Consider the following 14,599-nt stretch of genomic DNA (forward strand, 5'->3'; position numbering starts at 1 on the left):
CTTGGATAATCCGCAGGATTGAACAGTCATTCCGCAGAATTGACCGGTTAATCCTAGAAATACCGCGTTTCGAGTTTTGACTATACATATGCATGGATGCAGTGGAATCCGTTAATATTCGCCGCTCAAGGCAGCCGATCACGCACGTCATGCTGTGCCTCAAGAGCGTCTCTATAGAAGAAATATGCTAAAATCGTACCTTCCGCTAAATTGTTATTAAAATTTTTTTATTTTTATAAATAATTAAACATTTATGTGCGGAACACGTTACAAATACCTCGTACCTGAGGTAGAGCGCCGCACGTTTTGTTTACGATTTTCAGGCTAACATCTAAAAAACTATAAAAAACCTAAAGATAAGGCATCGATAAATAATCTCTAGATATCGTAATAAAATCACCTACAAAACCCCATCTCAATCGGAAGAATGGTCCATTCGGAAGTACAGCCCTCTGAACTAGTGCTGCCAGTTCAGCAATAGAAAACAGACCTCATGTGTGCAATGTTGCTTGTACGCAATAATGTCGTATGTGCAAACGTGCATTCGTCGCCTAATTTTTTATTTGTGCGCAATACAGCTTGTAGGCAGTCGATCTGTATGCAATAATATCATGTGTGCAAATGTGGCTTATGTGCAAACGTGCATTCGTCTCCTAATTTTTTATTTGTGCACAATAAAGTTGTTAGGCAATAATATCATGTGTGCAATGTGGCTTGTGTGCAATAGTATCTTGTGTGCAAACGTCCATTCGTCTCTTAATTTTTTAATTGTGCGCAATAGAGCTTGTAGGCAATCGACTTGTAGGCAATAATTTTTGTGCGCAAACGAATTGTCGGCAAATGAGATGTTGGCAAACGACACTGTAGGCAATCGATTTGTAGGCAATCGGGACTCTCTCATTTTACTGGCTATACATAAATTTTCCTTCGCTTTAAGCTTTTATAACTTCTGTCATCTTTATGGTTTTCCAAAATAAAGCTTATATAGTTCGATTAAGTTTTGGTATTTTGATTTCAAAAAAAGAAGGTAAAAAATATTAATGCTTGCTAGAGATATGAACAGATGAAGGTATTTCCAGATTCATAGTAGTAATGGACGTAGACAAGAAATAGGGATAGTAACCTAGGGTTAATAAAAGGATATAGAATTTTTTAATGTGTCTGCACAATTCTTCTTCGGAAAAAGGTTTCTGATTAAATACAGGAGTGTTAAATTTGATGTAAAACTGTGTGTCGCATCATAATGCGCTGTTATCCCATCGTCATAAAACCACGACGCCTGTTTAAGTACAGGGTGATTAACAGAAATACTTGTACTTTGGTGGTGAGTTCTCCACACTTAAACAAAAAAAAAACTTACTTTTTTTACACTATTTTTCTCAAATTTTAATTTTAATTCGCGATGCTAGAGATGTAAAAAAAAATGTAGCTAGTGCTAATTATTGGGTTAACATATACAAATAAATTATTGTTATTATTATTACAATTAAATTATTGTTAATATTATTATTGTTTGTCACTATATCATAACTCATTAAAATTATTCTGTCAAGTTAGTATACTTTACGTGTATATTATCACAATTCCTTATTAATTGGTGCACTCAGTACTTTACAATGCACGAGATACTGTAGTAAATACTTTAATCTTATTTATTGTTAGTAACAAGATCGATTTAACATTCTTATTTAAAGGTAATTTTTGCAAAACAAATTTAAGAAAAAGGTCAAGTGACAAATCTGGTAATGATCTATAATAATTATTAATTCCTAAATAAAAACGAAAACAGGCGCGACGCTTAGTGACTAAAACTATTTTTGATTAGCTCTCGAGTGTCGAGTAGAGGACGATTGCTTTTATTTGCAAATATTTACGCGATACGTACGTGGCGCATCCCTCTCGGCAAATTTAATTAGCTCGAGCCGTTCGTTACGGCCGATATCGAATTCTCGATGATACAGGGAAAGGAAAAATGTCGATAGTAATCGCAGTCGCAATTCGCGCATGTAATCCGTTTCGTCAATTATCACTGATAAATTGTGTTCGGAACGCATTATCGGTGCGTTCATTATATGGTCGCCTGCATATAAATGTGGAACGCCCAATATGCATCGTACGAGAGAGAGAAAAAGAGAAAGAGAGGGCGGGGAGGGAGGAGGGAGGGAAGGACGGAGAATACGAAGAACTAGAAATCGTAATGATACTGACGATATATTCGCTAGGATGCGAGCTGTTTCGGGGTGCGTATTATCTGTTTCAATCTTGCACAATATGAGCTTTTATTCGATTTTTACTTATAGTTGTTGTTTAGTTGTTTTACGTATAGATGTTACTTATAGTAAGAACTACGATTATGAGAACCGTATAAATGAGCATATATTAACAGCTACATTTAATGTAATATCAATATAACTTGAATTCATATACATTTCTTTTTCAATCATAGAGAATGTTGTTGTAACAACCGTAGCAATTTTCTCCGTAATCAAAATTGATTTGGTATTTTCCAAATCCGAATTTTTTTAATATTCAGAAGAAGAAAGACATTAATATACGTAAAGTAATTAATATATTCGGCGCGCCAGATGCGCTCCTATACTATATTTTAATCATTCCTGTCTAAATTTCTCCTACCTTTTAATCCCATGCATTCGCAACATTTCGTATTCTACGCGTTTATCCAAGTTCGTAACAAAACGCCCACATTTACGGTAACTTCGAAGATCATTATTAATTATACAAGAAAACAGCTCCGCTGTCGGCGTGACAGTTGCCGATCTAGAATTTCATATTAATTAATACAACAGACGGCGCAGAATGCTCTCATGCGCGTTATTATTAATTTCAGTGCGCGTCGACTTGCTCGTCGCAAACTGTTTCCGCATTATAACTTCGCTCAATGTTGGATTCACGAGAGAAGCGCGCATTATTTTATGATGTACTTAAACATTATGGACTACATCAACGATAATATGTACTCTGTATTAAAATAAATACATAATTATTATATATATTTTTTAGAAAGTTGATAATATGAACAATCAGGTTAAAAGTGATTGCTTCAGATTTTAAAACAAGTTAAACTGATGCTATTAACGTAATGGTAATTAATCGCTGACGGAAATGTAACGTGCTTTAATTATATTTATAACTTGATTATGTGTATGCTTCACACAAGCTAAATATCAACTGTATATTCATAAAATATTAATATGTACATAATAATATAATATTATTTACTAGCGCGGCCACAAAATTGCTATTTAATATAAATTATATTTGTGCTAAAAAAAGATTTTGAAGAGTAACAATCTTTCTTTATCTTGCATCTTCCACCCGGTCGTTCATTCTGCTCCTTACCAATGTGTCGAGCCGCGTTATAAATTTTAAGGAGCTTAATTCCGCGTAATTACCAAAGTTTCTGGGTTGCCTCGCGAACACGGGAATAACTACGGGGCGATAGAGAGGGGTGAGGGGGAAAGAAGGAAGAAAGAACGAAGACGAAGAGGGCCCTTGGAAACTTTTTAAAACCGAGCTCTTTAAAACATGCCGACATTTTTCGATCGGTCGTTATTTACTTTTACACGACCCCCGCGGCACAGCGGTGGCTCACAAGAGAGTCAGAGGGAAAACGAAGCGGCCGCTACGAAATCGACGACATTTTGATTTATGAAGCGAAGAGATGGAAATCCCACGCCGGGACACGAGACACTGGGGGGGAGGGTTGCGTCCTGCGAGACTCCCAGACGCCTTTATCCAGTATATAGCGGCGCCAATTTTTTCGATCTGCATCTCGATCATCATCGTACGCGTCACTCGCTTGTAAGAGAACACTCGCGAGAGTGCTTTCTCATGAGATTTATGACGTCCCCGATGCCGCGGAAAAATGGAGACCGAAAATGCGAAAAAGGGAATCGATCGTTTCGAGTAGTGCGAGTCTACATTTACCTGGCACCGGCTACACGAGCTGCACGCTATTTTTAAAACTGAATCCGCTTTTGCATTTCGATTATATATAGCATCGAGATGAAATTAAAAACGATTAAAAAAAAAAACGATTTGTTAATTAATTCAATTTGTACCTCAAATTACTCAGAGTGCTGTTGGTTTTTTGCAATTTGACCGTGAAAGTCTTTTAATTTTAATGTCGGTTATCCGTTGCGATTTTAATTCCATTGGGTCAAGCTCGCCGCAACGTCGACCGTAATTCTTACCGCAGCTATTCTGCTACTGACGAGTGATCGAAGCTCCTCCGGTAAGGACCCTCAGCGTTGGCGGTGCAAGGGGTTGACGCGCTATTTCAGGAAGCCATAGTGATTACGCTTCGGTCGCCAATGAGAGCTTATCTCGGCGGCGACGGCGGCGGCGGCGGCGGCGGTTTCTAAAGGAGACGCCTGTGTACCACGTATACCTTTAGCAGCCACCGCTAACAGCCCTTTCACTCCCTTGACCCGTCCCTTGGCTAAACTTACGCCAGGCTCGGAGTAAGTTATTACATCGTGAAAATAAGGGGAAAATTGGAAAGCGGTTTAGCCGTGAAAACAATGTCAATTACCGCCGGTGTCGGCGATACCGGTCTGGGGCAGGGAAATGGCGTCTCGCGGCTTGCACCTCCCGCGCGAGGAAACCGCTTTTACGACACCGGCATATACAAAAGATGGATGCGATCGAGGCACGGCTATGACAGAAAATTTCTCTACGATAATTTTCCAACGATGTTACCGGGCAAAATTGTAATTACCAGGCAGAGACGGAGATAAGGGGAGAAATTAATTTATTGCGTTAGAGCGGAAGCGACGGAATGCAATCTGATGAGACATAACGAGGAGAGTAATTCGTTGTACCCCGGTTGGCGAAAATTTGTACCGTTGCCTTTCGGAGGTGAGTGATAGCCGTCATGATGCGGTGATAAAGTTTGAGGGTTGGACGTGAATAGACGATGGAGGATTTGTGCTTATCGAGTTAGTACCGCAAAATTTTTGACGTCGCAATCTCGTTTCTTAAATCTTCTCGCGCTTGAATATATACGGGTGTATAAAACTATTATAATATTCCCTAACTTGATATAAATCTCAAATTTAGTTGACATAATAAGAAAATTATTTTATAATTTCGTTCGTTATTATTCACGTTAATATACGATCGCGAAAAACAATCCTGACATGTTTTTTAAATAATTGAAACACTAATTTGATAATATACTTTCTCTATTTTGGGTGCATAGATATCGTCGGCAAAGTCCTTAATTCGCCAAGTAATATTCGCATTTTACTTCTTGTAATCACGACTATCAATAATGTACAATGGCGTCAAGTCGTGGCCATCTATTTCGGAGCCTCGCGCAGTCATAACGGAGCGTGTTTACGCGGACTAATAAATTTCGCGAGTTACCGAAACTCCCTTCGAACTTTATGATAAAGCGTCGACGTCACCTACCGGTGGGTGTACATGGAGTTCTTGCCGCCTCGACGAGGTCTTCGCGACTTCCGGGCGGCGCCTCCAGCATTGTCGCGCTGCCGGAAAATTTCTTTACGCACAGCAGGCTTAACGCTGAAAAAAAACCACAAGTAGTGCATTACACATACAACTTTCAATTTTAAATCGAATAAATCTACTTGTAATTATGTTCTAAGTAGCAAGTGCAATAACCGGACATTTATTTCTCACTGTACAACATAGCGAACTTATAAAAATTGTAAATTACATTCGTTTATATTGATGACTTATATACTTTAGCTTTTCTCATATAAGATGATTATGTATCAAGCTTAGATAAATATATAATGTCGTTTATCTCTTTCTATTATTTGACGAGACAAAATTGCACAGTAAATTTAATCGGACTAAAGTGACTTTTGAATTAGGGATGTTAATCGCGAAAAGAGTTCGCGAGTAAACTTGCAGGAAAGAATTAAATGACCTCGTCGATATAACTGCGGTATAATTAGGGCACACTGCAGAGGTTGCTTAGCATTTTCAAGTGATGTACTCCGCTCGGCATTCGATAGCTCTTTCCTAGGAAATTGGAGACGCCACCATACATATTTATAGGCAGAGTCCTTTGGGAATTTGGCAAGCTATTGGAGTAGTGCTCTAATCATCTCAGGATAAAAAAAGGATCAAAAGTGCCTGATCTAGCTTTTATACTCGCGAGGGCACTAATACCGTACAGTGTGCGCACATTCAGTGATAAAATTACTTTGTAATATTAAAAAATATATATTTAATCAATATAGATCAACTATTTTATTTTGTGAAAAAAATCGTGTGTCATAAAACCTCTTCGCGAATGCACGGGATGGCATTAATGTTTTCTCGATAGTATTGTTTTTTATTTTTTATTTAATTCCATAGAGTTCGAACATTTTTCTACCATCGCAATACTGCTAACAAAAACAATACACATGCCATTTTATCGGACATAGAATGTCAGTATTTGCAATCTACTTCCTTCAATAAATGAATACCTATGTATAAAAACTTTATTCTACTTATATATATTTTCAAGTTTTTACTAAATAATTAAATATTTTATTTTCTTGATAAAATAAGTCACAACTGTATGAATTTTTTCTGAAAACTGAAATATCTCTTTCTGAGTTAAAGTTTCAAATATTAACAATGTATCAGAATTTGTTCAAGTTCCTAGCAAGAAATATTCGTCGATACATTTTTATTTGTTAAAATGAAAGTTCACAAGAAGCGAAATTTATCAAAACTTAAAAAATTAAAGTTTCGATGAACAGAGTTATCGCCACTTTTTCTATTCTTTATCCGTCATCTGGCTCACCATGTGATAGGTACGTGAGATGAAAGTCGAATACTTATACAACGTCGCACATATTCAAGAAGATTGGGGTCGTACAAAATTTTATTTATTAGAGCTCATTTATTCTTCATCACTTCTCAGCAATTCTTCGCGTGCAATGGCCGTCGATCAAAAATGCGATTTTTCTATCAGAGAAACAAAAATGCAATCCACGTTATTCGAAACTAGGTCGAAACAAGAATTGAGAACGCATATTCCCAGTAAACTATCAGCGCGATTTATAAAGTACATACAATAGCATTGTTAAATTAGACAGAATAATCCGCTTTCATAAAAAAAATTGAAATTTTTATTACATTTACAAGTAATTAATTTTACATTTATAACTTTGTACTATTGTTTAAAATATAATAAATAACAACGTATAAAAGATATTTGATTTGCGAAATGAATATGTATAATTGTGAGAGAATTTTAGAGAAAAAATAACTAGAGGTTTAAATGCGGCAATAGTTCCGATATAATCCGCGGGTCACCGCGTTATGCGTAACATGGATATTTCGGAAATTCCAAACTGACTTCTAACCACATCGATTCAAATGATTATATAAATAAAATTACAGCCCGAACTAATTTATTGACTTACCCCGCTTCACGTCCCGCCACGTGTTCGTAATTTCGCCGAATCTGCCCAGTCCGTTTGGTGTCCGTCCATATATTCCTCTCACATCGTTCAGATGTTCGGTTTTTCTCGACCCTGCAACAATAAATAACAATTGTTAATTGTTGTTAATAATGTTCTATCTTCTATTGTTTGTATAACATTTGAATTAAAAGTTTATAAGATATTTGTTATAAACTCGGAAGAGATATTTTCCCTCAAATAAAACAGCGAGTTATAATTGAGCATTGTACGAACGCGAAACGAAAACTGTTCATACAGTTGAATCTAGAATTTGCAAAATTTTTTCTACGCGAATTGCCGCCAACGATTAAACACAGAGTCACTGAATTGTCGTGACGCTAGGAGCATTCCACGCGTGAAACTTCGCGGGTGAATGCGTCGCGAAATAATACATTTGCGGCGGAGCGCGTGACACGGCCAGTCTCGGTCGTGGGTGACTTTTTCCACCGTGTCGAAGCTCGCATTTTGTTACCGCGAGATCTACGGAGATTACATTCGCGTCCGCATGGCAACTAAACGCGGCGCAATTTGACGCGTTGCACATGCAACAAATGCATAATGCGCGGCAGAGACCTGCATATATGCATGAAGTCACGAAATGTATGTATATGTACACGTACCGCGATGTACGCGTGTCCCGGAATACAAGAGGGTAAACACGAGCGAGGCGTATGTAAACAAACCGCGCGCCACAAAACGCCGGAATCGCTTTGAAATATTAGAACGTTGTAACTTAAGTTTTATTGGCCCCGCCGCCGCAACGGTAATGGTAAAATAAAAGATGCACCGCAACTACCAATTCTACGTCGCGGCGGCACACTTATTGTTGGTTTCCCTCTTCTATACTGCACTCTTTGTTACATTCAATAGTAGATTCTACGCCAAATGTGCAGAAATATTAAGTGTATAATGCACATAGCATATCACACTTTTATTTAAAAGGAAAAAAAAGAGAAAGTTATGATTTTATGCTGTCAAACTTACGGATAAAGCAATTTTGTCAATTATGAGAGACTACAGTTAACTTTTAGTTACGATCCTCCTCGCCGCTAATAATTGCTCCAATTACTACCCTTGTAAATCAATCCGCTTTATTATATACTCGTAATTATTTCGAGAGTACTCGACATCGCTCGTCGCGTTGTGTAGCAGGCGAGCATGACTTTTACACGGACCGTTCTCTGCCGCGACACCAATAAAATGCGACCGACAGCCGAAAGTAAGTACTTTACGCGATTGTCAAGCGCGAGTTAACGCACGCGGGAATAACGTGTCGGTGGGCGAAATTGGTCGTAAATTCTACGGTCCAGGAATCTTTTATCTCTTAATGTAGCTCCCCCATGTCGTTTTATGCGATACCTGCTACCATTACAAGATAAGGGATGCCGCCTAACTTCCCTTTTTAGTCTCCGCTTTTTCATCTCGCTTTTCGGTGCGCCCGCCCTACGGTTGATTTCTTTAAGCGTGTATCTATCTCTCAACGTGAATACTTTTCTCACATAATTTTCACCATTTGTTCGCAGGAAGTATAGCAACATATTATGTATTTGTATGTTATCGAGATCGTTACGCATTATAATAAAAAAAAGCAAAAATATAACTCTTGTTATCCAGCATAAAGTATATACCCGAGTCGAAATTTTGATCCTACTTTCAACCTCAGTATTCAGTTTAACGTCTACTTTGGTACTCTGAAGCCTCCGAGTTGAAATTTTGATCCTACTTTCGACCTCAGATTCAACTTAACGTCTACTTTAGTACTCTGAAACCTATAACAACCTCTATTGATTCTATTTAACCTACAGCTACTACTTAAAATCTATAAATTTTACTTTGATGGATTGGTACTCATCCTACTGTGATACTTCTAAATTCTTCTTAATCTTTTGTAATATAAGTAAATTAAATATAGTTAAATCAAAACTCTCTTCTTTTTAAAATTATTTTTGAATTTTTTTACAATAAAATAAAATAAATATAGAAATTTAAATATGTTAAAATATATAATATTTATAAGGAAGACAAGCAAAACGTATTAGTTTTTATAAAACAGAAATATTTTATTACATAAAATTATTGAAGATATAATTATTACAATTTAAAAATTGCAGGAAAGATTTCTGATCGTTAAGTTAACATCATCATTCAAGTTCTTGTTGATTTACAGGAATACCTACATACATTTCATTATTAATAAATAATCATGTGAACACAAGGTGCAACAATATTGTCAATAGGAATTAATTCAATATTATTTTGTACGTGACATTTATGTAAAAAAGTATTGCTATCGTATATAAAATTATCTCCTTCAACATGTAATATATAGTCTGTTATAATTTTTTTAATTACAGCGTAATGATCTCCATTACATCGACAAAGTCTTATGCAATTACAATTACTAATTTTAATAAAATAAATAATTGATCCTAATAGAAATAGATTATTGTTTACATATTGAATAATATAAGATTGAGTTTCTAAATTTCTTTGGTATGTTTGTGATATGTATAATTTTCCATTCTTTAATAAACGGAAATATTTATGAATTACTACATTTCCAGGAATTCGAAGATTACGTAATATATTAATGAGATCATTGGGTATTAATAGTATAATTTGATATGTACCGACACTAAAAGAACTTTCGGAAACTCTTTCAATAATTTTAACCTGTTTTTTTCGATTTACACAAAAATATCGGATAGGACTTTCAGGTACTTCATCTATTAATCGTATCATTTTAATATAGCGATCATGAGATTTAGCAATTTGTGTATCAATGTGGCCTGTTCCATGAACTAATTTCAATAATTGACTATTAATATTTTCTAATTCAAAACACGAAAACGCCCATAATGGTCCAAGTCTTTTTACACAGTCTGCTAAATGAAGCAATTGAACAAAAATTTAAATCATATAATATTTCAAACTCTCTAACAAATTTCTTTAAAAAATTTTCAGCTACATTTATCATTAATGAAGTAATTTTTTCACTATTGAGTATAGTTATTGCTGTTACTAAGAGAAGATAATGTTCAAAATAGTCTTGTCGCATCACACCTTTAAGTACAGGAATAGAATAAAAAAAATACCACATTTTACGTTTCTGGACCTGATCATCCAGAAGACCCGGAGGTTTTTATGAGGCTTTACTGAAGTCCTCTTTAGAACCTACAAGCGACATTTTGTGCGTTTTCTGCTATCTTAGAGACGCTAAGTAGGACTAAAGTTTCCGTGTAAATTAAACCTACATTGATTCTCTAGCATCTACAGATGTTAGAAAATTTAGGTCGAAAATAGGTATAAAATTTCGACTTGGGTAACTTACTGTGAGAACTCCACGCCAATAACTGACTATAGGTAACTGGATTATTGATCGATCAAAAATATTGTATATTCGTATAACATTGTGCTGTATCGGAAAAAAACCTCATTCACTTCTGCGAAAGAAATATGTGTTTCCTAAATGATTATTAAGCGCAATGTTTAGATTTGCTAGCATTATCCATTATACTGGTCTTTCTCTTTTTATTATTAAATAATTGTTATAGTCTTAAAAAAATCGTTCTTCGTTAAAAAATAGACTGTAACGTTGAATGGAATCAGTTAACAGCTTAAAAAAAATGATAACAGTAAGGGAAGGCAATATTTGCACCTTACACGTTTATTTAATTTGTAAGAAGAGGGCTCATATCTGCATGATTCGCTGTCTTTTTCCTTGATAACGCTTTCCATTAGCTCTCGTAATTCACTGGTTATTCCATGTAAACCCAAGCGTCTTTTTATAAGTGGTGCAGTAAATAAACCTTCAGCTAATGTTTTGAAAAACACTTCCTTTGTCATTCGTTCGTTCTCTCCGCTTAAATTATATAAAATATAACTATTAATAACGCTTTGGTCTAACATAACATAAAAAAATCTCATCACCCAACGATGAGACAATCGTACAGTACTGTATTCACGACATAATTGGTCAAATCTGTCAGTGCCTCCTTCAGTCAATTTATAAAATTTAATGATATCTGGTTCTTCTCCAGCAACAACATTTCCTCGTTCATGCAAAGAAAACAATTCTAAAACTCCTTTATTTTGTTTCGGAAAATATTAAAGTAATGTCATATTATTTGCATAAAGAAAACGCGACTCCTTAATTTCAGTGAATTTTTTCGTCTCCAATATCCCGCTTTTTTGTTTTAATTGTCCTTACCATACTAATTGTAAGTATAAAGTTATTTTTCATGTTTTGCACTAGAAGCACTGAAGTAAACCGTTTATTACAAGTAAGTTTTTTTCTTGTTTAACCCTTAAGGTGGTTCTTGCAGTACTTTGAAGTCACAAAAACAACTATTGTTACTAGTGACAAATATGAATGATTTAGTATGTAAAAATCAACATACATTAAAATTAATTATTCCTTAAGATTTTTTCTCATTTAACCGTTGCTATAAACTGAAAATATCAGAGCAAAGTCACAAATTTGACTAGAGTTGGTGATATAACCATAAATATAATCACGCCGGTAAAGAATAAAATATACTAAAATAGAAAAAATATACGTCACAATTTCTACAATTCCGCGATAGTGAATATATTCATACAACTGCCGAAAAAGATATGTTATCCTTATAACCTCCATTCAACGGTGGGAGAACGCGTAAGACGCGTAAGACGCGCGTCTTGTGCGTCAGCTGACGCGTGCGACGTTGCCAAGCAGCCACTCAAGACGGCCGCCATGACCCTCGTGTCGTGTCGAAACGTCGAAAGTTGCCGAAAGTTTGTCGAAAGTTCCGATTTATTTATATACGGTACGGTCAATCAGTTTGGTGTCGCGTCAGTATCTTTAGAAATGTTTATTGCATCGATTAAACAGTTTTTTACTCGTTCATCTATTCGAGAAGTATGAACGTATTCCATAAATGTACGATCTGACCCTCCTTTCCCTATTATCACCATGTAAAATTGGCAAAGTTTACAGACATATATCTCCGGAACCAAGCGGTAAAAAAATTCTAAATTTTTCAGACACACTCTAGGAACGTTAACTTTTCATTTAATATCATATTTTCCGGGCTATCTAAATTTGACCTAAATGCAAGAACCACCTTAACTAGCGGGGTGTCAAACACCCCAAAACGAATTTCGTCAAGTTTAGGCATTTTTCTCGGTCGGTTAATCTATGAATTTCAAATATTTATTTTTGACTGATATATGATTTTTTTCAGCAACAAGCCATTTTTCATAACAAATTTATTTCAAGAATTTTTTTGAAGCCTCAAAACTAAAAATTTCATAGTTTAGGCTAATGGGTATCATTTTCCAGTGTTTAATGTATGTACTTGATTTTTTTCAAGCCTATTGGAGCCTCCATTTCGCCGTACCCAACGTTCAAAGTGTGTGGGGTGTACAACACCCCGTGTGCAGATAACGTTCGATCGCGGACGTGTGCTAGTTAAGGGTTAAGTGTGATATCATGTGTGCAATGCGGCTTGTGTGCAATAGTATCTTGTGTGCAAACGTTCATTCGTTTTTTAATTTTTTATTTGTGTGCAATAGAGCTTGTAGGCAATCGACTTGTAGGCAATAATTTTTGTGCGCAAACGAATTGTCGGCAAATGAGATGTTGGCAAACGACACTGTAGGCAATTAATTTGTAGGCAATCGGGACCCTCCCCAGTAAAATCATCTTTTCGCAAAAGATATACAACTGAAATGTTTAGAAAAACTTTAAAGCGGCTAATTGCATCATAAAACATAAAATTAAAATATTATTGAAAATATATGTTTTGCTAGAATTTAAACAATTTTAATATAAAGCTGCAAGGGATCAAGTACATTTTTAAGTTTTCTTAGAAGTTTTGTAGCTTTTTGGATAAAGGAGCGGTTACATAAAAATACATGTAATACACTTATTCATTCATGCTATAACAATATATTTTGCAGAAAAATTATTGAAACATACAATTTAAAAAAATTATCTTAAATATTAATTATAGGTGCACACTATTCGCATAATATCGAGCGATGCTTCTCGCATCGTGGTCTCTTGCATTGAGAACAAATAAATCGAGTTTTCTTATCACTAAAGGCAGGATTTTATCTGCATTGACACATTTATCTAATTTGTAAGTAAGGGGATCATATATGTGTTATGATTCGCTATTTTCTCCCTCAACAACGCCTTCCATTAGTTTTCGTAATTTCTCGGTGATTCCCTTACCATGTAATAAACGTCTTTTTATATGTGGTATGTATAATTGTTTAGCTAATGTTTTTAAAAACTCAGATTTTGTTAACTTTGTGTTGTTCTTTTTGTTTAAATTATGTAAAATATAACTATTAGTAAAGCTTTGATCTAACATAGCATAAAAGAATTTCATCACCCAACGAAAAGACTTTCGTGCAGTACTGTATTCATGACATAATTGGTCAAATCTGTCAGTACCTCCTTTAGTAGAATTATAAAATTCAATAATTTGTTGTTCTTTTTCAACAACTGCATCTCCTCGTTTATGTAAAGAAGACGAAGACAATACTAAAATTATTTTATTTTGTTTCGGACAATATGAAACTAATGTCACGTTATCAGCATAAAGAAAACGCGAATCATTAATTTCAGTGAATTTTTTCATTTTCAGTGGTATCTCTTTTTCTTTTGCTCGAATTGTCCCTACCATACTAAGCAAACATTTATTTTTCATGCTTTGCACTAGAGGCACTGAAGTGAAACGTTTATTACAAGTAATGTTTCTGTGACTGTCATAGATCGACTCTGATAATTTACGAACATAATAAGAAGGCATAGACTTTTGAGGTCTCTTATCGTCTTTTCCAACGTGAGGAATAGCATTTATCATATAATAAGTGTCTGAATCGTTCATCATAACAATTCTAAGTCCCAGTTTTGCACCCCGTTTAGCACCCATTTTAACACGAAAAGGACATTTACCGCGAAAACTTACTACCTGCTCGCCTATTGTTACATTTTTACCCGGCGAATAATACTTTGTACAATTCGATATAAATGAATCCCAAAGGTCACGAATTGGTGCTAATCTATCACTTTGGCGAGGTTCTTGACGTGTACTTTTATCATCGAACTGTAAAAATGTTAATAAACGTATAAAACGTTCTCTTGACATGGT

At 35.3% G+C, this 14,599-nt stretch overlaps 1 protein-coding gene across 1 annotated transcript in view; it reads right to left on the bottom strand.

The window, feature by feature from the left end:
• LOC139782515 (uncharacterized) overlaps positions 1–14,599 on the bottom strand; it is a 101,811-nt gene that overhangs the window by 35,028 nt on the left and 52,184 nt on the right. The window contains exons 2-3 of the mRNA XM_071721546.1: positions 7,416–7,526; positions 5,437–5,550 (exon numbers count right to left, since the gene is read on the bottom strand). Coding sequence (XP_071577647.1) covers positions 5,437–5,506 — 70 coding nt within the window. The 5' untranslated portion in view covers positions 5,507–5,550; positions 7,416–7,526. The remainder of the gene's footprint in view (positions 1–5,436; positions 5,551–7,415; positions 7,527–14,599) is intronic.

Source organism: Temnothorax nylanderi, unplaced genomic scaffold (assembly GCF_030848795.1).
Source record: "Temnothorax nylanderi isolate EJ_2023f unplaced genomic scaffold, tnyl_v1.0 TNYL_tig0420_pilon, whole genome shotgun sequence".
Taxonomy (NCBI): Eukaryota; Metazoa; Arthropoda; class Insecta; order Hymenoptera; family Formicidae; genus Temnothorax; species Temnothorax nylanderi.